Genomic DNA, 24,415 nt, shown 5'->3' on the forward strand with positions numbered 1-24,415 from the left:
TTTTCATCTTGGTCACATATTTTCAGAACTTTCTGCACGTAAAGAATTATCCCTGATTAATTTAATACTCTCTAGCCTTACGAAGAGGACAAGGAAGAAGGGAAGCAATACAGAGATAAGAAGATCCCAAAAGTTCCATGGCATAACAAGCTGGCAGAACCAGTAGCACAACCATAAGGCCCATGATTATAGTTTCCAGCAGGGTGCACCATGAGTTCATTTTCCATAAGTTGCCAATAACTCAAGCCAGACAGACATTGACATCCTTATACTACAAAACATGTCAATATAATAAAATACAATAACCTATGATTCTCTTTACATGACTTAGGTCTTAACAAACACTTTAATAATAAATAACATTACCTTGAGCTCACACAAAATTTAGTGAATCCTAGCCCCAATCTCAAAACATAGAGCCACATTGAAGGTGAAAAGTTACAATCACCATATTCACTCATTATTATTAAAAAAATCACTTTTCACTTGTTTGAAGCTGCTAGTTTGAATGTTTTGACTAAACAGCTGAACTAAACTTAAGTTCAGCACTATCTGATCATGTATTAGATAAACAATGCTAGCTTAAAGGTTGCATTTGGAAAAGGACAAAACATTCAATGGGAAGCTTTATACTGCCACAACAAAGTTTAAAACATCTATCTAAAATTTAGCATATAAAATGGAATAATAAATTATCTGTTATGTTGCTGATAAATTGACCATGCCTCATCTGTTAGATAAAGATTCCCAGAAACTGTGAATTGCATTTATAGAACATAGATATGCTGTCCTGCAGGACAAAATTAAAGTTAAATACCACAATGTGCACACATTATATGCAATAAATCTCTCAAGAACAAATTATTGACTCTCATATAACAGGTTACCAGGAGCACTGAAGCTTTTTCATGCCTATATGATCAGATATAGCAGCAAACCTAGGAAGCAAAATTCGAAACATTTTCTGTTGCATTGCCAGCAGGAGCAAGTGGTAATTTTCACCATAATAGCTAGAGAATCAACCTGCTATCCAAATATGCAATGAAATTGACTCATGCAAGATTTAACCCCTTAGAGATCTTGCGTAGGTACATTGTTAGACCATTGTTCCCATTTCTCATGAGGACTAAAGAGAGAACAATCTGCTGATCACTTAAGAAATTCTAAGAGAACTTGCCCCATTTTCCCGTGGCTCAAGTGAGGCATTTGCTATGCTAGCTTCTAACTCCTCCAATTCCTCAGGATCCAATTCATCCTCTTCGGCCAATATCAGTTCCTCTTCCTCAGCTGTAATTCCAGATGTTGAGGGCTGTTCTGGGAGAATATTCGTCTTCACCTGTAGGCCATTCAACCATTGTAGAATTAATATTCATTAAAAAAAGATAACAGCCATTCAGTTCAGGTTGCATGAGTCTAGAAACGCTTTCACGTGACAAATCTTGACATAAATCCAAGAGATTGTCAGTAATTTAAATTGGCTACACCAATAAAATTGAAGTTGATCTTTATTAATTAAAAATAAGATATTAACATCTTAATATGCAAGGAGATGCAGATTGTGTACAAGTTCAGAACAATTCTTTATTAGACCCTGCCTTATAGAAGGCAGGGAACTAATGTTTTTGTTTGACCCCCCTGCCTATTTCTTTATTTTCCAAGAAACATCATATCCTAAGGTTTTTAGATTATATATTTTTTATTTCATTTATCAAAACAAAAACAAAAAATTCTAATTGGACCAGGGCTATTTTCCTGAGGTTTAATTTTATTTTCCACTACCAAAAAAATATTTTAAAAAAGTGAAAAGACATCCATACATTAATTACACTGACTCCCCACATCAGCATTGATAAATGCAGTCATCAATGTCCAATAAAATAATGCGCTGCTATGCCTTTTTTTATTACGGAAAAGTAATTGTTTGGTAATTTATTGCTTTGATGACGTTTACTTATGACTTCCCTGGCCACACCAAAAAGTGTGCTTTTTATTTATTTATTTTCCATTTTCTTTCATGGCGCGCCCTTGTCAATTACATATAGTTTAAGCAACAAATTATTTTTGGGGCGATTTTTTATTTGTTTTGTATGGGATTTGATTTGCAAAAGATAATCGAATTGATTTTACTTTTTATTTGTTGGGTTTGAAAAGTTTTATTTCTTTATTGTTTTGGGATTTCTGCTAATTGCACAAGTTCAACTAATAACATCATATTAATTAATATATATCATTCAACACTATATATTTTGTTTAAATATTTTATTAAATATTTTTATATTAAAAAATATTCTAATTTATAACTAAACAATTTTTTTACATTCATATTCTATGAATGTCATTTTTAACACTTTGGAATTAAAAATACAAATAATATTATAATTTCTAATATAACAAATTATTTTCAGAAGTCAAAATGTAATATATATATATTTGAAATTTTACTTCAAATTATTTATAATTTGTTTTCATTTCATGAAAAAATTATTAAGAAATGAATCTTTTAATCTTTTTTCAAATTTTTAAAGAGGAACTCTACAATCTGTATTATGATGTCAAAGGCAGGGACTCCTGCTCGCAAAGAGCTCTTGTTATAATTTATTATTTTCAGCTAAACTGGCAAGCCTAACAATATATATTATTTTTTTTAAATGCAGATCTTTGATTTTTTTTAAGGCACTTCTTATATATTAAACAGTTCAGTTGACTGCATAGCCATGGCTGTACATCATTGCCTCCCCATTCTTCCACATAAGCCCGCTTATAGGGTCTGTGCATGGACACAAGCAAGTCTATGGGGACACACCTGCCATTTGTTTTGCAATCAATTAGCCGAGATAAAAGAAAATCACTAAAAGGAGAAACCTTCCAAACTACATGGCGTAAAAAATAGTAGTGAAAAGATGACATGGTACTTTTTTTACCAGTTAACTCTGGACGAAATCAGTGCCACTCCACCACTTCTTGCAGTCATACACAGAACAGAAGGCCTGCAAACACGTGAGAAGCAAAAGAATCCCTGTAGCCGCCAAAATGAGGAGCTGCCATGACCCAAATATGTATTTGCCCAAATTTGTTTGAAATTCACTCAAATCACTCCAAATTCAACCCGGGCACACATAACATTCAACATTTGCTACAAACGCGTGGAAAGTCATCCAGGGTCCTTATGACCGACTTCAGAGCGCATTACTCAGAAAAAATACAGAATTAAACCGAATATGAACCGACTTCAATTTTACAACGAAACCACTTTTGAAATTGTAGGGACTGACCAAATATGGTAACTTAGTTTATTATTTAGCTATTCATTTGTGGTTATATTTTAATTTTTTATTATCAGCCATTATTAAATTCTATCTCAGAAAGGGTTTACACTAATCTGCCTCTGAGCCTTACTGATGAGCAAGACAAAATCAAAAGAAACAATTTCCAAATGCCAATACAATTGATCCATTGGATCTGCATCGTACTAAATCACTAATGTTTGGATTTAAATTTTTTAAAGTTTATTATCATTGAGCACTGTACCAAAATTACCATTGTCAAAATGAGAAGGCTCGGTAAGGAACTTCTAAAAATCATCAAAGATGCCTCTACTGCAATTAGAATCTACCACAGGGTTAAACTATTTTAGACCTTGAATTTTGAAATTCAGTGAACTCCAAAAACATAAATAAAAAATCATTGTAAACACACCCAATATTCATACAGATATAAGGCATAATTCTTTTAATAAAATATGGTTTAAAAAAAATCTGAGATTTTTCTAAAGTTGAGCAATGCCAATAATTAAATCTGTTTCTTGCACCCCACAGTAATAAGGTTGGAGAACAAATTACCCAAATGAAGCCAAGATCAAGTGAGGTCAATTTTTTTATGACTGATAGTTTGATCCCGCGATGAGGAGCGAGGGCATTCACACTTAATGGACAGCTGTAGCAGCAGGTGGAGGTGAATGATCGGGGAATTTATTTTAGCCAATCTAAAAACAGAAATTTTTTTATGCTATATGCTTCAGTCGAGAAGAGTAATTGATTAAGGGTTAACCAGGTTTTAAAGCAGTGTAACATGAGTCTTGGGGGACTAGTGTACAGCAGGACAAGTTTCCAGAATGGGGAAAAAGGGCCCCGATTTGGGGACACCAGGTTGACAACAGGGGGATGGCGGTAGGGGTAGGGAAGGGGAGGTCACAGTGCCATATATACTATATACTATGCATATAGTACTTGAATTGCTAGTTATGAAAAGATGTATAAGAAGTAAAGCTGCAAAATAGTAAAATTGCAAATGCCAAATACAAAATACAAAATTTGAATACTAAATACGGACGACTATAGTATATTTGAACCTTGAAGTTTTATACGTCAAACATCAAATTACGAATTACCATTAGAAATTACAATACTAAATAAAATTGTCAATTCGGCAAATGGAAGGTTTATATTATATCAAAAATATGACAATTGCACTGCATGAATTTGTGAACATGGAAACACCAACGTAGAAACCTCAATTCTGTTTTTTATTCAGTGTAGTCAGCATAACTAGCAATAATGCATGCAATAGCAGCTACAAGCCCTCATAAACTGCCCATATTATGTTTGCAATGATCTGAAAATGAACTTCAAACAGCCAAAAAAAAAATCTATATCTGGTTTGTCCCTGTGTTCCGGCAGAGGTTGAGCGGCAGTGGGGGGCGCCAAGTCCCCATCCCGAAGTCTCCATACTGGAAACCTGGGGGTTCGGGGGGGGGGAACACGCATCCCCGTGCTTCGCTGTTTTTAGGGTACCCGAAACTCTGTGTACAAAATACTGTCATCAGCAAACAATCGGGAAAAAGGCAGCCAACCTAGAGCTAAAAAGGAGCAAAACAAGAACTAATTCAAGCTTTTTAAAGCTTTTCTGCTTCAGCTTCGAGTTGAGAGATGTTTATAGAGAGCTTTTTCTTGTCATTCAAAACCTGATTTGACTATTCAGCAGCCCTTTAATGGTGGGCCCACATACGAGTATTGATCGCTTTGTCCTCCTCTATTAGAGCCCATCTACCATTATCGAACACCTCTAAATCCACAAATTGCATCTTTGCTTCATGCATTTTCTAAAATTTCTGAGTCATCACCATCATACTATCAGCACTGCTCTTATTACCATTGTACTAGCAGCGCTGCTCTTAATAACTTTGTGACTCAGGTAATGATATTGTCAATTATCTTGTCATTAATCTCCAATCTAGTGGTTTTGCCCTCATAATCCTCTTTCATATACTCAACATCCTTGACCGCCTTCTGCAGAGACGCTACCACACTTTTTTCCTTCCTTTTCAATCCACAAATCACCTTGACATGAGATTTTCTCAAGATTACTTTGCAGACATAGGAATTTTATATATCATTTAGTTGAAAAAAGTTGTGTCATAAATGTATCCACTGACGCATTCCTGGCCACTCCTGAGAGATCATTAGGGCTCTCTTCATCAGTGTTTAGGAGCGGCAAATCTTTTCCCAAACCTCTAAAAAAGGAAGGTCTTCCTTCCCTGTCAGTCACTGCAAGGGAAACTCCCGAGCAACTTTAGCTATTGCATTCACATTATCCATAAAAACAGAGCAAACTGGGTATGTTTTCTGTTTTTTAACTTCTTTCTTCGTACCTAACTTCTTTCTTTCCTCCTGATAAACAAAATCAGGGTCATCATCATTCCTTTGCTTTCCTGCCATCCTTGTCAGAATACAAGCTAACTGAGCCCTCTTCCTCAAACTCAGATCTGTCTTTATCGAATTCCCTGAAAGAAGGGGTATTTTAGACTTCCCTTTAGATAGCTTTAAATGCTACATTATCAACAAAGTCAACCCTTCATGTGGGATAGTGTTCCTAGGGTTTTTTCTATAATCTCTAATACCCATTCTCAGCGAACAAAGGACCTACAGTTGAGAAGAGTTGCTTATTTGATACTTAATTATTACATTTTAAAATTTAGTTGCACTTTTATTTTAATTTTTTTGTTTTTCAAATAGAACTTACATCTTTGTACTTTTACCTTCTGTTTTATTTAATTTTGATTTTTCAAAATTAAACTTATATTTTTTTAAGGTTTTGTTTTAACTTAATTTTGTTTTTAAGTCATTATATTAAAATTTAATGTTTTAAAACATTTAAAGTAGAATTTTGCTTAAAATATGTTTATTATGTAGTAACATATATAATTAAAAACATTTATTATTTAGTATATAATATTTAATAATTATTATTAAACTTTGAAACCTATTATATTATAATGTTTTTAAGTTTATTATGACATACTCAAATTTAACATTGTTATACTTCTATAGTATCTCTTAGTTTTTTTTTTTTTTAAAACAGTTTATACAAGGCAAATTTATTCCAACCTTTTTCTATCACCAAATTTTTTCTGGAATTTTATTGTTGCAAAACTTGAACCTTATGACATAAATTAGAATCATGCGATCCAAAAGTTATAGAGAATTCTCTCTGAGTCTCCGAATTGCAGCAACTCTGGTAAATTAATGTCATATACTTAAAAAATACCAGAAAAAAAAATACATCCAGTGATCTGTAAAAGTGGATTGAGTTGACACTTGGACCATCAGGGACATGCCATTCTAGTTCATAGGGTCTTTAAAAAATCTAATGGAGGAATTCATCATTTACCTAGTGTTAAAAGGAAGTTTATGAATAGTTCCCACTTCTTTAATGTTTATGAATCAAGTGTTAAATAAAATTCCCCATTTGGATTTCTCCCAAAAGATTTGGGCAATTTCAAAAAAAAAAAAAGGTCACAGTACTCGGATAAAGTAGTGAACCTAATTCTAAACATGGCAAACTGTGTTTGCCCTAACAAAGTTTCACTCATAAAGCGGTGAATCTTCAAATAAGTGACAAATTTGTTGCTGGTAAAGTGGCAAACAGTTGCCTGTGCGTGCAGAGAGTTGATTTTTGGAACAGGAAACATTTTCTCTTCCATTTTGGCAGTTGATCTTCCATCTTTGGATGTTCAGGTAGCAATAGCAAGTTGTTGTGTACCTTCTCACGTCATGGAAAGGGTTAGACACTCTTTCCAATAGTATCAAAGCCATTGTTGGTGTGACATGGTGTGTGCAGGTTTGTGAGTAGGGGAGTGCTTGTTGAGGTAGTTCAAATCCATTTAGTATATGGTTGGATCTTGATCGGATTTAATTAGTCAATGTAACCTCTGCATTTCCTTTTTTGCAGAGTGCAACTTTAGGTGTTTGCTCCCTAGAATGAAATTTTTGACCTGATGGGTTTTCTCCAGGATAAATGTATTGCTCCAGACATTGAGCATGTTTGTCATGATCAATTTAACAGTTGTTAGAATTTAGATCTCTTTTATATGCTATGCATCCACTGCATATTGTAAATTATTTTCTAAGTTAACATTTATTAAGAGGTCTAGCTAGTTGAATCCATACATTGAAGTATTGCTGCCTGGTTTCCTTAGTGATAACGCAGTATCTATTTATGTGATCAATTGCCCTGAATAAATTAAGGCCTACTTACAGCTTGGGCATAAGCATCATAAATAATAGTATTAAATAAATAGTAGTATTAAATCCATAAACTTTGTCCGAACACAATAGTCATGTTGTAATGATTCGAACACAATAGTCATGTTGTAATGATTCGTAAAGAGAATCAGTATTGAGAGTTGAGACTAGAAATGCAAGAAAACAAAATAAACAAGAAATATGATGCAAGAGGAGAATCCATTGAAGCTTTAGAGAAAACATTTATGAGAAAAAGAAAATCTACGAAAGAAAAAATGAACACATATTTGTGAATATGAAAATGATACAAAACGGGAAGTGAATTAAAATCAACCAATGTAGCATTGATAGCTTTTTAAGTGAAAAATAAAACAATTTAAGTGGTTAGAGAAACAATAATGAAATTAAAAAGCTACACATAACTTTATGCATTTTGATGCTGTTGAGAACAGATTTAACAAACAATGCATGTTTGAAATATCATCTTATCTACAAACTTTTCAACATGCCATTATAAGATGACAACACACTTGCATGCTTTCTTTCATGTCCTAAACCCAAAAAACATCATTTAAGTTAGGAAAATAGATTCACAAATATTACACAAAACTTCACCAAAAACACCCAACCTAGTTAGCTATTGTTGCACAGGAAGGGCTATTTAAAATGGAATTTTGTAAAACATCACTGAACACGATCTTTCTGATATGTGCAGCCTATAATCAAGTCTGAAACCATAGTAACACAAAGACACGTCCCCACTATTTTTGGCTGCTGCACCTGAGACGGGGACACACCCAGGACAGGGGGACAGTGTTCCCCTGTCCCCCACCGTCCCCCTGTCCCCCCATCATTAAACTGCATTTTCAACCTCTAAATGTGATTTCAAACTGCATTTAGAGGTTGAAATCGCATTAAATCTCTATGTTTTTTCATTTCTATTCATTTCATGGTTTTCCGATTTTGCTACAGCAGCAAAAAGAACAGTGAAGAGCTCATAGAAAGGTGATTATTTGAGTGAAAAGAGTGTGTGGGAGACAAGGAGGAGTAACAAGGAGAAGGAAGATATTTCAGCTTGTTCAAGAGAACTTTGAAGCAAAAGGTAGAGCTTTTCATGGTTTTTTTATTTTATTTTCTGATTTTTCAAGTCAAGATCAATGTTTTTAGTTTCTAGTTTGTAGTTTTTAGTTCTTAGTTGAACTTCATTTCTAGATTTTAGTAGATGTTTCTTGTTTCATTTCCAAATTTTTATTGCTTAAGTTTAATAAAAAAAATTGTGAATTTGAAGAAAGGCATATACTGAAAGCATGTATTTATTTTATATTTTTTTCATTTTGTGAAATGCAGTGAGAAAATGAGCTATCAAGGTCATGACTCAAGTGGATCAAATCATAGTTGGATTTAAAGGTCCATTCTCATAGTGATAGCAGCCAAGAAGAGTATAACCCTGAGGCTGAGCATGATGAAGAGAATGAGGAAACAAATTCACAATCAAAAGATAATTGGCCACCCGATCCACCAACTACAGATTGCCCCTCCACTCTTTTGGCAAAGTGGGCTAGGGGTAATTATGACATTAAATCTCCTCTTGCACAATTTGCAACAAGGATAACTGCAAGAACAGCTACAAGTGGTGGTACAAGGAAGTGGAAATGCAACATTTGTGGGACACAATTGATTGGCAGCATCACTAGAATGAAGGCACATTTCCTCTTTTGGATAGGAAAAAAAGGTGTGGCTACATGCAAGTTCTTGATGAAAATGAAAAATTTGCATTACAGAATTGAGTTCACCAAGCTTTAGGGTGTTCCAAATGACTTGGGAGTTGAGGTACCACCTTGAATGGTAGGCAACAGGTTCAAAGTCTTCAGCAGGCTCATGAAGAAGGGCAGCCACGTTTTTCTATTCCCAGTCCTAGGGGTAGACCATAGCAAAGACCTATTGCTACATCATTTGGAGGGGCAGCCTCAGGTTCTTCTACATCTAGTGCTATGCCTAAAGTACAATCCAGCAAGGGGAAAAGAAAGGTGTCATTTGAAAGTCACCCCATTGCTGATTTATTTGATGCACGCCTAAGAGAGGAGATAGAGGATGCCATTGGCAGATTTCTTTTTTCCAATGGCATACCTCTTCATGTGACACGGTCTCCTTATTATAAGGAGATGATGCAGCTAGTGGCAAGAGGAGGACTGTCATTTGTGCCACCAGGTGAGCACAAATTGCGGACTACAATCTTGGATACCGAGTATGCCAAGATTGCTTTAGAGAAGGAGAATTTGAGGCATGTTTGGGAGGAGTATGGTTACAGCATCATCATGGATGGGTGGACGGACATTAGAAACCGTCCACTCATCAATATCATCATTACATGCACAGAGGGGCCATTTTTTCTCAGGGCTATTCATTGTTAGGGTATTGAAAGGATGCTTATTTTCAGTTTAATATACTTCGTGATGCTATTGAGGTTGGGCCACAAAATGTGGTTCAAGTAGTGACAAATGCAGCATCTGTGTGTAGAGCTGCAAGGGGGCTTGTTGTGATAGCGTACAAACATATTTGGTGGACTCCATGTTGTGTGCATGCCATGAACAATCCAGTAAGAGATATGGGGAAGATTGGCTGAATTAAAGGAGTAGTGAGCGATGCTAGAGATGTGCAAGATGTTTATCTGCAATCACCACACATCACATGCCCTTTTCAGGAGTTTCGCAAGGAAGGAATTATCGAAACTAGTTGAGACTCGATATGCATCCTACTTCATTCTTTTGCAGAGAATGATTGAGTTGCGGAAGCCATTGCAACTCATGGTTATGACAAATGAGTGGAATAGGTGGGATGGGTCAAAGACAAAGCAAGGGATAAGGGTGAAGGAGATAGTGAAGAGCGATGTATTTTGGAGTAATGCAAAATATAGTCTCTTTCACTACTCCAGTTTTCTAGGTCATAAAATATGGGAATGGGGATGCAACTACTCTTGGAGAGGTATACAAGTTCATTGATGCTATGCTTGGCCAAATGAGGGCAGTTGTGCAAGAGGGGGACCTCGGTTTAACATTTTACACTGAGCACATTCGGCCTATTATTCAACATAGATGGGACAACCTCAACACTCCCTTACACATGGCTACTTATGCATTGAATCCGAAGTGGTACATGCCTAGCCCTCAGAGAGTTACACCGCTGAATGATATTGAGCTAATATTTTATCAAGTTAGTACACTTGCACTAAGATACGTTTACTTTTTTAATTTATTGATTTTAAAATTTGAATTTCAGGTGAAGGAAGGATTCTTCAAGTGCATATATAGGATGTATGACATTGAAACAGCATGGAAGATTCGCACTGAGTTGACCAAATTTGCTACTCTTAGGGGCTATCCAGCTAGAGCACAGGCCGACATAAAAACAATGGCACAAGAGGCTCCCATTTTGTGGTGGAATTGTCATAGACCCAAATCAACAACTACCACACTAGCCATCTGTCTCCTATCTCAGGTTTCTTGTTGTTCAACTTTAGAACCTTCACTATTCACTTTCAATTTCACTTTTACTTTTAGTTGTGAATTTCAATTTTCTAATTCTCATACTAGTCGTTTGATTACTATCTTAGTTATCTAGTTCTTCAACTTCAAAAAGGAACTAGTCTACTTATAGCTTCATACACTCTCTTAAGAGGAACAGACTTACCTCTGAGAAAGCAAAGAAGCTAGTGGTTGTACATTGTACCTTGCATATCAAAGATCGCAAGACACGTGTAGAAGTAAAGCCCTATAGCACAATGGGATGTAAAGCCAAAGGAGACCTCACAGGTTGATGAGGACACAAATACTTCTGATGCAGGGTTGGTTGGTATTCCTCTCGTGGCTCTTACCCTTGAAGAGGCCAAGAGTTCGAAGGATGAATTTATTGAGCGTAAGCCTCAGTTTGACATGGATGATTAAAGGCCTCTAGGAAGCCTCTACTACATTTTGGTGGCCCTTGGGTCTTTAATACTTGACCTTTTGTCTTTTGATTTTATAGTTTGTACTTGAGACTTGGATATTTAAAGTTTGAAACATTGAACATCGAACGTTGTGATCATATCATGGTTCCAAGTTGATGCTACTTGATGTAATTAAGTTTATGATGTCATTGAATGATTGATGGGACAATGATACTCGTACTTTTGCTAAATTGATAATAGATATCTATGACTTTTGAATTTGAATCTTCAATCTTTGATTATTTAATTTATTTGATAGAAGTTAGAACTTAGAACTTAGAGCTCTTTTATTGTTCATTGTTCAATGTAAAACTAAACTAGCAATAGTGGTCTTGATGAACTTATACTTCCTATTTATGTCTTATATTGTTATACATCTTTTCATAATTAGCATTTTAAGTATCATATGTATAGTATATATTATATTAACCCCCTCTCATCCCCTGTCGTCATCCCCCCACCATCCCCAAATTGAGGCCTCGTTGTCCCCCCGCCTCGGAAATCCTCCAACCCCCCGGCCCCTTGGCTGATGTAACTATGTCTGAAACTGATCTAATACAACAGCAACATTAATATATTTGAACTCCAGCTCATCAGAAAAAACCCACAAACTATTACAGCCAAATACCATCAATGTTTCTACAAAACAACAAACTGTTACTTTTTCATTTCCAAACGAAAAATAGATTTAATTGCAGGATTTGGAACCTTCTAGGTGAGTTTGGGTCTATGACAGGTCAAAATTCACCTAGTGTCCACGGCGGGTTCCTCATAGGGTCAGCGCCATAGATTGGGGGTCAGCACAGGTCTGCGTTTATGAGGACCCGCTGCAGACCCACCACTTTTTTGAAGGAACCTGGCAAACCCGGGGGCACCCAACGCCCCATGGCCATAGAGGCCAAAAAGTGAAAAGAAATACATAAACTGATTTTTTAAACATTTTTTCCCTTCTAACCCTAGAAGGAGCCTATTAAAATACATCTCTCATTTTGTTTCTCATTTGCTCTCTCACTTAGCTATCTCATTTTGGTGTACACATTTTGCACACATTTTGCAAGTTTCAAGAGAAGGTTGTAGAGATTTATTTTGGAGTCACAAATCCTTCCAAGAATCGGTGTCGAGTGTTCCAAGCATATGTTTGATCCTTTATTTTGCTTCTTTGATAGCTTGTTTTATGCTTTTTAATTGTTCTAAATTTTTTCAAGTTTTTTTATTAGTTTTGAAATATGTTTTTTTTTTTTTTTCATTTTTGTTATAGATTACAATACTGAGTGGTCAGAGCTTAGTAGGCGGGGAGGGGTACCAAAAATTTAAAATTCAAAAAGGTTCTCCTTTGTGGAAGTAGACAACAAGAGTTCAACAATGTCCTGGAGGGCAAGGGTTTTTTTTTTTCATTTTTGTTATAGATTGCAGCAATGAGTAGTCAGAGCTCAATGGGTGCGGAGGCGTCTCTAAAATTTAAATTTGAAAAAGGTTCTCCTTTGTGGAAATATATAACGAGAGTTCAACAATGTCCTTGGGTTTGGGGGGGGTTGTTATATGCAAAAGTAATTTGTGTAAAACCCAATATAGAAGCTCTTATTACTGAGTAAAACATCATATTCTAGGCCCTGGGGTAAAGGGATTGATATGTGTGAAGGCTATAAAAGACAGAAAAGAAGGGGTTGCCAACTTCTCAAATAGCAGCCATGTTAAAAGAACAAGAAGCTGATAAGTTCATTTCAATGGGGGGAACAAGAAAAATAAAAAAACCATTGTAACGCAGTGACGCGTCCCCCACCTTTTTGCCCCACGCACTGGGTACTTAGGGACTCTGTTCCCCCATCCCCAGCGGTGCCACTAAATTCCACCACCTCTACCAAAGATGGGGGGACGTCTTGGTTTTAACTATTTGCTGATTTGACTATTTATGTTCGATGTTAGATGTTCCAATTCAATGCAATATTCAAAGTATTTACTCTACATCTTTATATCTTATATTGCAATATATCTTTTCATAACTAGCACTTTAAGTACCATATATGTAATATATACAACCCCCGCCATTCCCCCAGTCATTGTACCCCCATCATCCCCAAATCAAGGCCCCTCTATCCCTCGTCCCTGAAACTTGTCCCCCTATACCCCATCCACCCATCCCCTAGGGTGGTGTAACTATGCAAAAAACAAAGCACCAACACTAGCCCCTCAAACAACCACTAGACATCATCCCTTCTTACCTATGACTTATATGGATGAAGAAGATGTAAAAACACCTAAAACCGCCACCTGCAAGAAAGTCCCATTAGATAGGGCATCTCAAAAAGAATTAAGCAAAATTGTTGATATAAAGGTTGCCTCTTTGTAAATGGTCTTCCATTCAATCTAGCTAGGTCACCTTATTGGAGAGAGATGGTGCAAACAATAAATCAAACACCTAATGCTTACTAAGATCCTTGATATGAGAAGGTGAAAACCACCTTATTACAAGGTGAAAGAAAAAATGTAGACCTCCTCAAACCAATATGAGATTCATGGATCCAAACGGGAGTCGCAATTGTCTCTGATAGATGGAAAGATTGCAAAAACCGTCCATTAATAAATGCAATTGTTGTCTCCCCCAACGGAGCAATGTTTTTGAAGGCAGTTGATTGTGAAGGGGAGGTAAAAGATCCTTAATTTATTTCTCGGATTCTCATTGAATCCATGCCCAAGTAGTAACAGACAATGCAAAAATTTGTAGCGCTGCGTGTGCTTTGGTAAAAGCACAATATAGTCACATCTTTTGGACACCATGCACCGTCCACTCCTTAAATTTGGTGATGAAAGCAATTGTCACCCAAATTGAATGGGTGACAAAAGTATATGAGGGTGAGGAGATACAAATGTTTGTGACAAACCACCATATGTCACAAACAATTTTCAAAACTTTCACTAATTTGGAATTATTGAAGGTAAATTTTAAAATTTAATTTAAATTTTATTTAGTTTCATTTATCAGTTTGTGTTATGTTTACACTGTAGAGTCTCCCATGTTTGCATTTTGTACCTTGTTATATATTTTGATTTGCCATTATCATAGATGTTAGATGCTATGTTGTTCAATTTGATCATATTTGCATGATGATGCTTATTGATGTGACATGATGCTTTATGATGACATCTGGTCATTTTGTATTCGGACATATACTCCATTTATTATTATATGATGGACTTATTGGATTCTAGATACTTTGATTTGATGCTACAGTTATTTACTTCATTCTTGCTTTGAGATATTTTATGATGCAATGAGTGATTTAAATAGATAATAATAATGTGATTAAATAAATGGTAATTTACGTGATTTAATACAATTATCACTCGGCTATATTATTATATGTAATTGCACTTGATCGTGTTGTTCAGTGTGCAGGATTTATATCCCGAGCAGTGGCTCATGGAGTCAGTGATTCAACTATTCTTACCTAGCCAATGTCATCCCTGTATTATCGGTGTATCCTATTTAACTGTTTAATTAAACCCTCCACTAATTTAATAAATCCGAACTCATTTTCCTTATGTGATTAGACCCGTGAGCGTGTTTGTGCATTTAGAGGTTCGCATTGACGGGAAATTTATTAAGGTATATTGTGATTTAATAGTTTATGGGAATTTTATATTTAATTTAATTATTTTAATTCCCGACAGCTTTGCCATAGTTGAATTCCGTTTAATTGTAATTACTCGATTTTGTCTGAGTTGAGAAAGGGTTGTCTTAATGGGCCAGTTAATTTCTTGATTTTATATTTCACTTTTAAAAGTGGAGATATACTCCAAAAGTGAATTATTCCCTCACTTCTCACTTGTGGAATAGAAATCTGGAGAACAAATTCCAAAATCCTCTTAGAAGGATTTACTGTTTTATTCGCTGCTGGAGCTACAGGCGTGGGATCGTCGGAATTTGAGCTCGTTGGATCTAGCTCAAGGAGACCTTTGTTTGCCGAGATTTTTGGCAGTGGCCGCAGAGTGATTATTTTATCACGTGCGTCCCTGTTTTAGCGCTTTTGGCTGCGTGGTAGGAACTCTCATGCTTTATTGCTTTCGCTCCATTTTGGAATCTATTTATGGTAGTAAATTGTTTGGAGGCAAAGAACTAGTGTTCCCCTCCGTTTCTACATGCTAACTCTACCCGATTGAATGGGTACGAGCGTTTGAAGCATTTTGGGCTTGGGGTTTTGGGGTTTTGTGTTGTTATGTTGGCCATTTTTTCATATGGACTTTGAAACCAAAATTTATTTGATATTTGTGACTTTTGTACCCAATGGCATAATGGGTTTTAATTTAGTGGTTTTTGGGCATTTTTGGATTTCGCCTCGATTTGTGTGCCGCCCAACTTTCTTGAGTTTTCTTGGCACTGAAATTGGTTGTGGATCCAAATTATCTGTAGGGATATCTATCCAACCCTAGATATATTTTATTACATTAGGATTCATGTTGAATCCGTACTCCTAGCTACGTGCTCGGTTGAGTGATTTGATACTTGGTGTTTTATTTGTTTCTCATCCAGCCCTTGTTGTTTATGATCATCGTGTTGTCGGTGTGCCCATACACGAGCACGTAAGCGTGCACTTGTCAGGTTCTTGCCAGACCAGAACTCCCAATTGCTTTTGGTTGTGCTATGTTCATTGGGGTTGGGTTGGGAAATCGCACTCATTATGTGATGAGCATGGGTATGTAGGGTAGACAAGTGGAGGGGCTTCTCTTGTAACCTCGAGTCATGTTCCTGACAAGGTTAATGTAAAGAAGTTTCTAAATAAGTGATAATTAAATGAATAAATGGGTAATAAAATGTGAAATACCTGCATGATGAGGGTATGAGTCTATATAGTTTGATCCAAGGGTATGAGTCTGTACGGTTTGATCCAAGGGAGAGTTCTTGAATGACATTAAGCTTGGGATTCCCAAGCGATCTACTCTCCACTATAGTCCCTACATAGTAGACCCATATAGTGTCTCACTAGGACCTATTGTATTGCATTGTCTCATCATCTTGGTTTCAGTCCTCTCTACTGTTTGGTGTGATTGTTAGCCGTGGATGAATGTTTTGTGTGTTTGAGGTTGGATCACTATCTCCATCAACACGGCAAGAGTGGGCCTACAAGTTCCACATGGTTGAGAGGCGTAGCTACCTTTACCACTGCTGGGGACCAACGTACAGAGTTGGCCTTCCTCCATTGTCAATTCTAGAGTTGGATGTTCACATGGTTCTTCATATCTTCCGGAGTATGTTCCATGTGGTTTATGTTATTTTAGTTTATTGAGATGGTTGATTTATGCACATGTATATTCATTCCATGTGGTTTATGTTATTTTAGTTTATTGAGATAGTTGATTTATGCACATGTATATTCACTACGATGCTGCTTTCCACATGATTTCATTAGATGCTATGGACTAGATGTTATGGTAGAGACGTTAGAATTATGCAATCTCCTTTATGCTTTCTAGTATTTACTCATCGACTAAATTGGTTCCGGTACTCCCGACGTGGAGGTTCCAACTCTTTTTCCTTCTATTTAGTTTGCCAGGCTTTTTCCTTGGTAAACTTGGGCAACATTGGTTCAGCATTAAGCGATACTGGTAAAGTATCACACGACAGTAGCCAATTCTATCGTGCGACACTGGTAAAGTATCGCACGATAATAGTAACTTGTATCATGCAATACTGGAAAGTATTGCATAGTAGTTGTAAGAAGTGTCATGCAATACTAGAAAAGTATCACCTCGTAGTAGTGTACAGTATCGTATGATACTGGAAAAGGATCGCATGGGTTTTGTGCAAAAACATGCTCAAGCAAACCGCAAGTATTTTCGGACTTGTTAGACGAATTTCGAAGTGTGTTTTGGATACCCTATTGCATTGTGCCCCTTCCTAGGGCTCGACAGATTGGAGATTAAGGGTTTCTTGTTTGTTGAAACTTTCATAGTTGGTTTTGAATGCGTTCGTAAGTAGTGACACTTGGAGATCCTTGGGTGTTTGGGATTGCTTGGTTAAGTCTTTCGTTGTGATCTTTTGATCGATTGCATGTTGATGTTGTTTGAATTTATGCTTATTACTTCTTTTTTAAATGTGTTAGCTTTTATTTTTCCTTGTTCCAAGGATCTTCAGGTGAGGCATTACATACATAATTGAATAAAATATTTTTTGTATTGTTTTCATATTTAAAATGTGTTATTAACTTAAAATTAACATATTATTAGGTCGTTGAAGCTCAATTTGCTTCACACACAATCGTCCTTAGACGACTTGTGAGGGTGAAAGATGCATTGTCTCAGATGGTTATTAGCAACCAATGGGGTGTTTTAAAAAGTCGAATACAAAAAGGCATTCAATAGGCTCTCTAGCAATCCTGAGGTGGCATCAAATGCTAGGAGAGAGTTTGTAGAGTTTGTCTCAAAAAAACATGCAGCTGATGCAATTAATGGCCAAAGTAGAATGGATGGTATTAGATGGTAGTACCTACATGGGCAAGGCTATATGTACCTCCAGCCTCTTGCCATTAAGATCCTATCACAAGTAAGTTATAAGCTTCATTTCCCTTTTTTTATGGCCTCTTACCTTGCATAATTAACAATTTAAAACTTTTATAATGATATTGTCTTTCTATTTATTTTTAAATTTTGTTGATTGTCTCTCTAGGTTGTGAGTTATTTTGCTGCTGAGCAGAAGCAGCAGAATTGGAGTACATACTCCTTTAGCAATTTAGTCAAGCATAACCAAGTGGGTTCCAAGAAAGCAAAGGACTTGGTACATATTCACAATAACTAGCACCTCTTGTCACGCAAGGATCCAAAATACAAGGGGCCAAAGAAGTGGGATGTAGCACCTGAGTCAATTGTCTTGGATATGACCATCCAAGATCTAGCTAGAGCTACCTTGTTGGATGATAATGATGATGATGATGATATAGCAGCATTTGGGGCTACTAAAACCGGTTTGGGTTCCAATAATGAGGATCTTAATTTAATTGCAGCCAAGGATGATGCCATTGATCCCTCATTTTTTGATAACCCATCTAACCCTTGAAGAGCATTGATACAATGATAAATTATTAAACACTTGACATTATGATTTTCATTTATCATTATGTTTCAAACATTATTATTTGATGAACCAGTCTATGTTTTGAAATTTCATTTTGCAATTCTATAATTCAATGTATGATTTTCTTTAGAATTGTGAACATAAATTAATGAGCGAGTATTTATCAACATATATTCATACTCTGATATGATCTAGTTCTGCAATTATGCATGTTTCTCTTTTTTTTTTTGTATATACACTACCAAACGCTGCCCGCCCCGCCCCCCCCCCCCCCCCAACACACACACACACACACAAACCCAAATGGAAAAAAAAGATTGCCCAAACCCACAAACCTGAACCCAAATCCAAAGCTGTCCCTGAACCCGAACCGTCAACTGAGAAAATAGAGAGACTATCTGATACAAGATTAATAACAACAGAAAACCCCTCAAAATACATCTAGACTTGTTGCAACAATATTAACGAAGCCCTGAACACACACAATAGAAAACTATTGAGACAGCTGAAATCTTGAATCTTGAATCTTGAATGCAACTTTGGGATGAAATTGCTCTATGTGAAAAACATGACTTCGTCTACTATCCACCTAAAACTCATGGGTTTCAATTCACTAAAGAATTCTGCTGAACATGAAGTGCATACAATGAGAAATTGAGAAGTAGAAAAGGCATTAAAAATCCATTTTCTCAAACATTCTTTGTAATTATCTTGTCCTCCGCCAATTTGATGGGCAAATCATTAATTAAAAATATTAAAAATTTCACTCCACTCTTACTTTCCACATTTGTACTTGGTGGAAAAATCATTAATTAGAAATATTTTAATCAGCCACTCCACACTTTCCAAATTTGCACTTGATGGGAAAATCATCTATTAGAAATATTTCAACTTATCACTCCACCCTTGGCAGTTAGTCATAATTAGAAATATTTCAAATTTCCCATTATGGCAAAAAATTGAGCTCCCCACTAAGTGTTTCCAAATATTCAATTTAATATTTGAATGACCTTTTGATATTGACAATATTTGGGCATTCATAAATATTAAAGTTTAAATTAATTATTCCCCTTAATCTTTTATTATTAACCCATAAAATAATAAAAGTGGGTTAGTATTAGCCAAAAACCATTTAATAACAAAAGGGGACATGACACAATCTAACATGCTCAAATGGTAGATTATGAAGATACACGACAGTTGTTATTTATGGATAGCATTTTATCAAAAAACATAGAAACTGGTTAAACTTGTTCAAAATCTATTAAACACACCATGTAACATTGTATCCTAGAGTCCTATTACAGATCATACGACTAATTATTTTACTGATTCTGGCATGTATTAGCCTTGGACGATGGAACGAAAAAATAACACCCATGTTTCTGAAGAATTCTTTCTTAACTTTCAAACTTTTATAATTCCTAACTGTGGTTAATAATAAATATGTTCTGATCACTATCCATAGCTATAAATCTTTGTATTATGAGGAACCAACCTCCTTCCGATCAGTTTCCTCGTCCTCCCTTGTATACTTCTCATAAGCATCTGCATCATCATCGTCAACAAATAGACTTGCATCTGACATGAACAATTCACGTCCACTGCAAAGATCCATGTTTAAAAAAATTAATGCCTTCATAAGCCCTCAACTTGGAATATAACAATCAACAACACAGAATCCAGATACTTACCTCATCCGATCATTTTTAGCCCGTTCTGCCATCTTTGCAGCATGTTCTGCTTCCTTTTGATCCATCTTTTTCTTCTTCCACTCATTAAACAATTCGGTAGTCAAAGGAGTTGAAACTTTTATTTGTTGCCGCTGGAATGGGTATCAGCAGCACAAAAATCAGTATTAAACCAAGTTCATCACAAAAACAGAATTAAAATATAAATGAGTTAATCAGATCCATAAAAAATAGACCTGTCAGCATTTAAGCTTACCTGCGCTTCAATCTCCTCTTCAATTGGAACCTTATCAGCTTCCTCCTCTAACAAGGCCTTCATTTGCGACTTCAATACATATCCAGGAGGAAGAGCATGTCTATAGTGGCATTCCTTTCCACCATTAGGACAAACCCAAAACCAGCCATATTGTTTCTTCTCTACAGCTTCCAAAAAGTATTTACAGACCTGTAATCGAGTCATTATAAGGATAGACAAATACAAAAGGCAAGTACAAACAATTAGAAATAAGAAATGTCCACATGAGATCAATGTCTGCAACACAGGTTAAAAACTTAAATATCAAGACTCAAGACATTGAATTGATCACAACATTTTTTTGTTAACATGCGCATGAGGTCCTAGTGGCATAGAGGAATATGATACAATCAACAAAACATGAGATAGCAACAGACTAAAAAGGCTAAGAAACAGCCCAAAAATAATTGTTTCATCTCATTGCTAAACATCAAAATATATCCAAACTCCATACTCGTTCCTGCCAAATTCTCAGTATTTGAAACTAGCATTTTTAAATCAAGTAGTGATTGATTGGAAATTCTTTCTCTATTATGGTAAGGTTGTTCATTCAGAGAAACTATCATATCAATCAAAGCAGAAACTTTGGAAGGAATTTGACAGGGAAACTATGTGGAGTCATCTAGCAGCAGCATCAGAAATGCACATGCAAAGCAGCTTACCAGGTGATTCATGCAAAAATGATGAGCATTGATAAGGAAAGAAATCACATGACTCTTCTCCTTCTTTGAAAGGTTCTAAAAGAAAATATGTATTGTTCCTATGCCACTGGTGGTTAACAGGCTCTTTTGCACATCCTCTCATGGAAAGAAATCACATGACTCTTCTCCTTCTCTGAAAGGTAGATCTACAAAGAAAATATGTATTGTTCCTGTGCCACTCGTGGTTAACAGGCTCTTTTACACATCCTCTCATATTCCTGGTTCAATGTATGGCCATCCAGCCCCAAAGAGGGGCTGAAATCATGAGCCAAGGTGCTAAAGGGTGAGTATTCAGTGCCCAGCCTCTCTATTTGTCATCTTGAACCTGATAAAGACAATTATAGTCTCTCTTTAACAGTCCCCGATTCAGTGGTGGTGAGACCAATACCAGACTTCATAATACCTTAAAGAAATGTTCGTTGGATTCCATGCTAACATTGATGTTGCAAGAAGTTTAGTTTGGCTTTAAAAAGATGGAAGCCCTGTGTAAGCAGAGATCTACAGTGGCTAGGGGCTTTTTCTATCTCAAATAAGGAAATTTGTGTTAGGAACCACATTGATGGTCCCTGGATGCTGGGAAAATTAGGTTTCTGAGCACAGAAGTGGAAACTGGGTTTTGATAAGATCAGAATATTAATGTGACACCTACACCAGTTGAACTGCCAGGTCTCCCACTGGAATATTGGAAAAAAGGGCAATTAATGGGTATTACCAAATCTTCTGATCATCTGATAGCAACTGATCCAGAAACAAGACCTAGAAGGAAGTTAGTGAATTTTAGATTCTATGTAAATGTTAAAAGGGAAAAGGATCTACAATTGGACACCTTCTGCCAGTCCTGCTATAAAATTGGACACTTATTGATACTGTATCCAGTGGAAAAGCAATTTGGCGTGGAAGTTTGGAAAAAGGGGAGGATCGCTCCACATATCAGTAAAAATGAAAAAAGTCTCAATGCTTCCAAGAGCAAAAAGAGAATAAAATTCATAAAAAGGTTGCAGAAACTGGACTAGTTGTTAGTAAAACACAGAACTCTCAAGAGAAGTCATGCCTTTCAACAATTGATGTAAAGCTCCAGAGGAAGATTTAAACGATAAGTGTTCCCTGGTTTTGGTCCTAAAGACTGAGGAAATGGTGGTTTCTCTAGGTTGCCTGGATGTCTCCAAAAGACATCACCTATCTTGCAAACTACTCCCCTTCATTTTCAGACTTCCAGCTCTTTGAATGAGATCCAACCTAAAGTAGATTTTTCTCTAGGCGGACTAAGAAGAACAAACAATGTGATTCATTAAGGATGAGAAGATTATATTCCATGTCTCTTTAACACAAGGCAAGTCTCCTCCAATAAAAAGATCTCCAAAAACTCCACAAAAATGATAGATGTCGGTCTGCAGATGACAAGGAGGCCAAGTACTAGAGACACTTGCTCTAGAGAGACAACAAATGAAGTCACAAATGGTAGCTGAAAGTATCCAAAACATTGCAAATAAAAATCAGAACTTGGACCTAAGCGCTATTTTCTCGTCCTCCATGAATTCAAGATATTGGACAACAATTTTGTTGCTATTGAAAACAGAACATGGGATAGTACTGATTTTATATGTGTCAGTTCTGCTGGCACTCCTAGTGGTCTTGTGACCATTTGGATCCCCAGAACGGCTAAGGGAGGTTCTATGGAGGAGTTGACATCAGCCAGCTATTTTATTCACAAGCAAGAAAGATAAGTCTAATTGAATTCTATCTAGCATGTAAGCCCCTAATTCAAGAGTTAACATGAGAAGACTTGGAAAGGTGCATAAAGTGTTACAAAGGATAAAACCTCAGGAGTGTAATGTTTCTCTTACTCAACTGAAAAGAAAGGTAGCAACCAGGTTTTCTCCAACAGTATGTAAGATTTAAGAAATTCATATCAAAGATTGGACAAATGGATGTCGAACGGTCCAATTTTGCGTAGTCAAATAGATGAATGGGAAACAAGTTGTGTAGTCAAACAGATAAATGTGATAAAAACATAATCAGATCAAGCTAGATATTTTTTTTCTTTCTACCAATTGGATGATCTCCAAAAACTATCGCATTTCCTCCTTTGCAACAATTGGTTTAGACAGCAATGTGCTATTATTAAGACTTGAGAGGAGTTGGATAAAAGGAAGATGCCCCTTCAAGTTTGAGAATATGTGGATCCTCCATCCGAGGGCTAAATACATGACTAAAGAGCCATGGAAGATAAAAGTTCAGCAATGTTCATTATCTCTAAGGAAACTAAAAAAATTTAAAATGTTAAGGCTAATGTCAATAAGTGGAATATGGTGACCTTTGAAAATACTTTTGGCCAAATGGAATCCATAAAGGAAGAAAGTGTGGTACTTGACAAGGAGATTCAGATTAAAGGTATGGAAAGCAACTCTTGAGCTCATAGCACTCAAAAGATGCCAAAGAGAATACCTTCTAAAGGCAAAAACCTAGTGTGCTATAGGTTTGGCTGAGGAAGGCATGACCACAAAATTATTTTACCTTACCGTGCTCAAGCATAAAAGAAACAATAGGATCAAAGAGATTGTCAAAGAAGATGGGAACAATATGACAAACAATGTAGATATTAGTAACGAAGTAATTGTTTTCTTTCAATCACTTCTATCAGGTCTGAATTTTGGTGATCTTGATTTTCAAGTTCAATCCTTGACATTATTCCTTTTATCCTCTACCCTAAGGAAAGTAAGGAGTCCTGGTGATGGATTTATAAGAAGCTCAATAGGGCTATCTTCTCTTTCAATGCTAAAAAGTAAAAAAGCTCCAAAATAAGATGTATTTCCTCTAAAAAAAATTTGAACGTTACTAGGAGATTGTTTAAAAGGACATAACTGTAAATGTTTAGGATCTCTGATAGAGATTCTGATTGCTTTTGTCATTTCAATCTAATAGATAATATCAGAATATCTATTATAATGGTTTCAGACTAAATGTCTGATATAACTGTCAATGAATAATTTCAGACTGAATATAGTATAATAATATCTGATATAACAATCAGACCAAGTGAGTACTGACCTGATATAATAAACTGATATAATGATCTGATGTAGTGTTGACCTCCCAATGAAAACTAGGACATTGCCTATTTGATTGATATCCTTGTCTATTGGCAGAATCAGTATTAATA

The 24,415-nt window shown here is 36.0% G+C and overlaps 1 protein-coding gene across 1 annotated transcript in view; it reads right to left on the reverse strand.

Annotated features, from left to right (window-relative positions):
• Positions 1–744: 744 nt before the first annotated feature.
• The window catches only part of LOC149530350 (Zinc finger C-x8-C-x5-C-x3-H type family protein), a 36,622-nt gene continuing 12,951 nt past the window's right edge, over positions 745–24,415 (reverse strand). The window contains exons 5-8 of the mRNA XM_089811710.1: positions 20,516–20,704; positions 20,263–20,393; positions 20,067–20,172; positions 745–1,336 (exon numbers count right to left, since the gene is read on the reverse strand). Of these exons, the coding sequence (XP_089667836.1) occupies positions 1,154–1,336; positions 20,067–20,172; positions 20,263–20,393; positions 20,516–20,704 (609 nt within the window). The 3' untranslated portion in view covers positions 745–1,153. The remainder of the gene's footprint in view (positions 1,337–20,066; positions 20,173–20,262; positions 20,394–20,515; positions 20,705–24,415) is intronic.

The sequence above is a fragment of the Cupressus sempervirens genome, chromosome 11 (genome assembly GCF_028749045.1).
Source record: "Cupressus sempervirens isolate cs-2001-9-10 chromosome 11, ASM2874904v1, whole genome shotgun sequence".
Taxonomy (NCBI): Eukaryota; Viridiplantae; Streptophyta; class Pinopsida; order Cupressales; family Cupressaceae; genus Cupressus; species Cupressus sempervirens.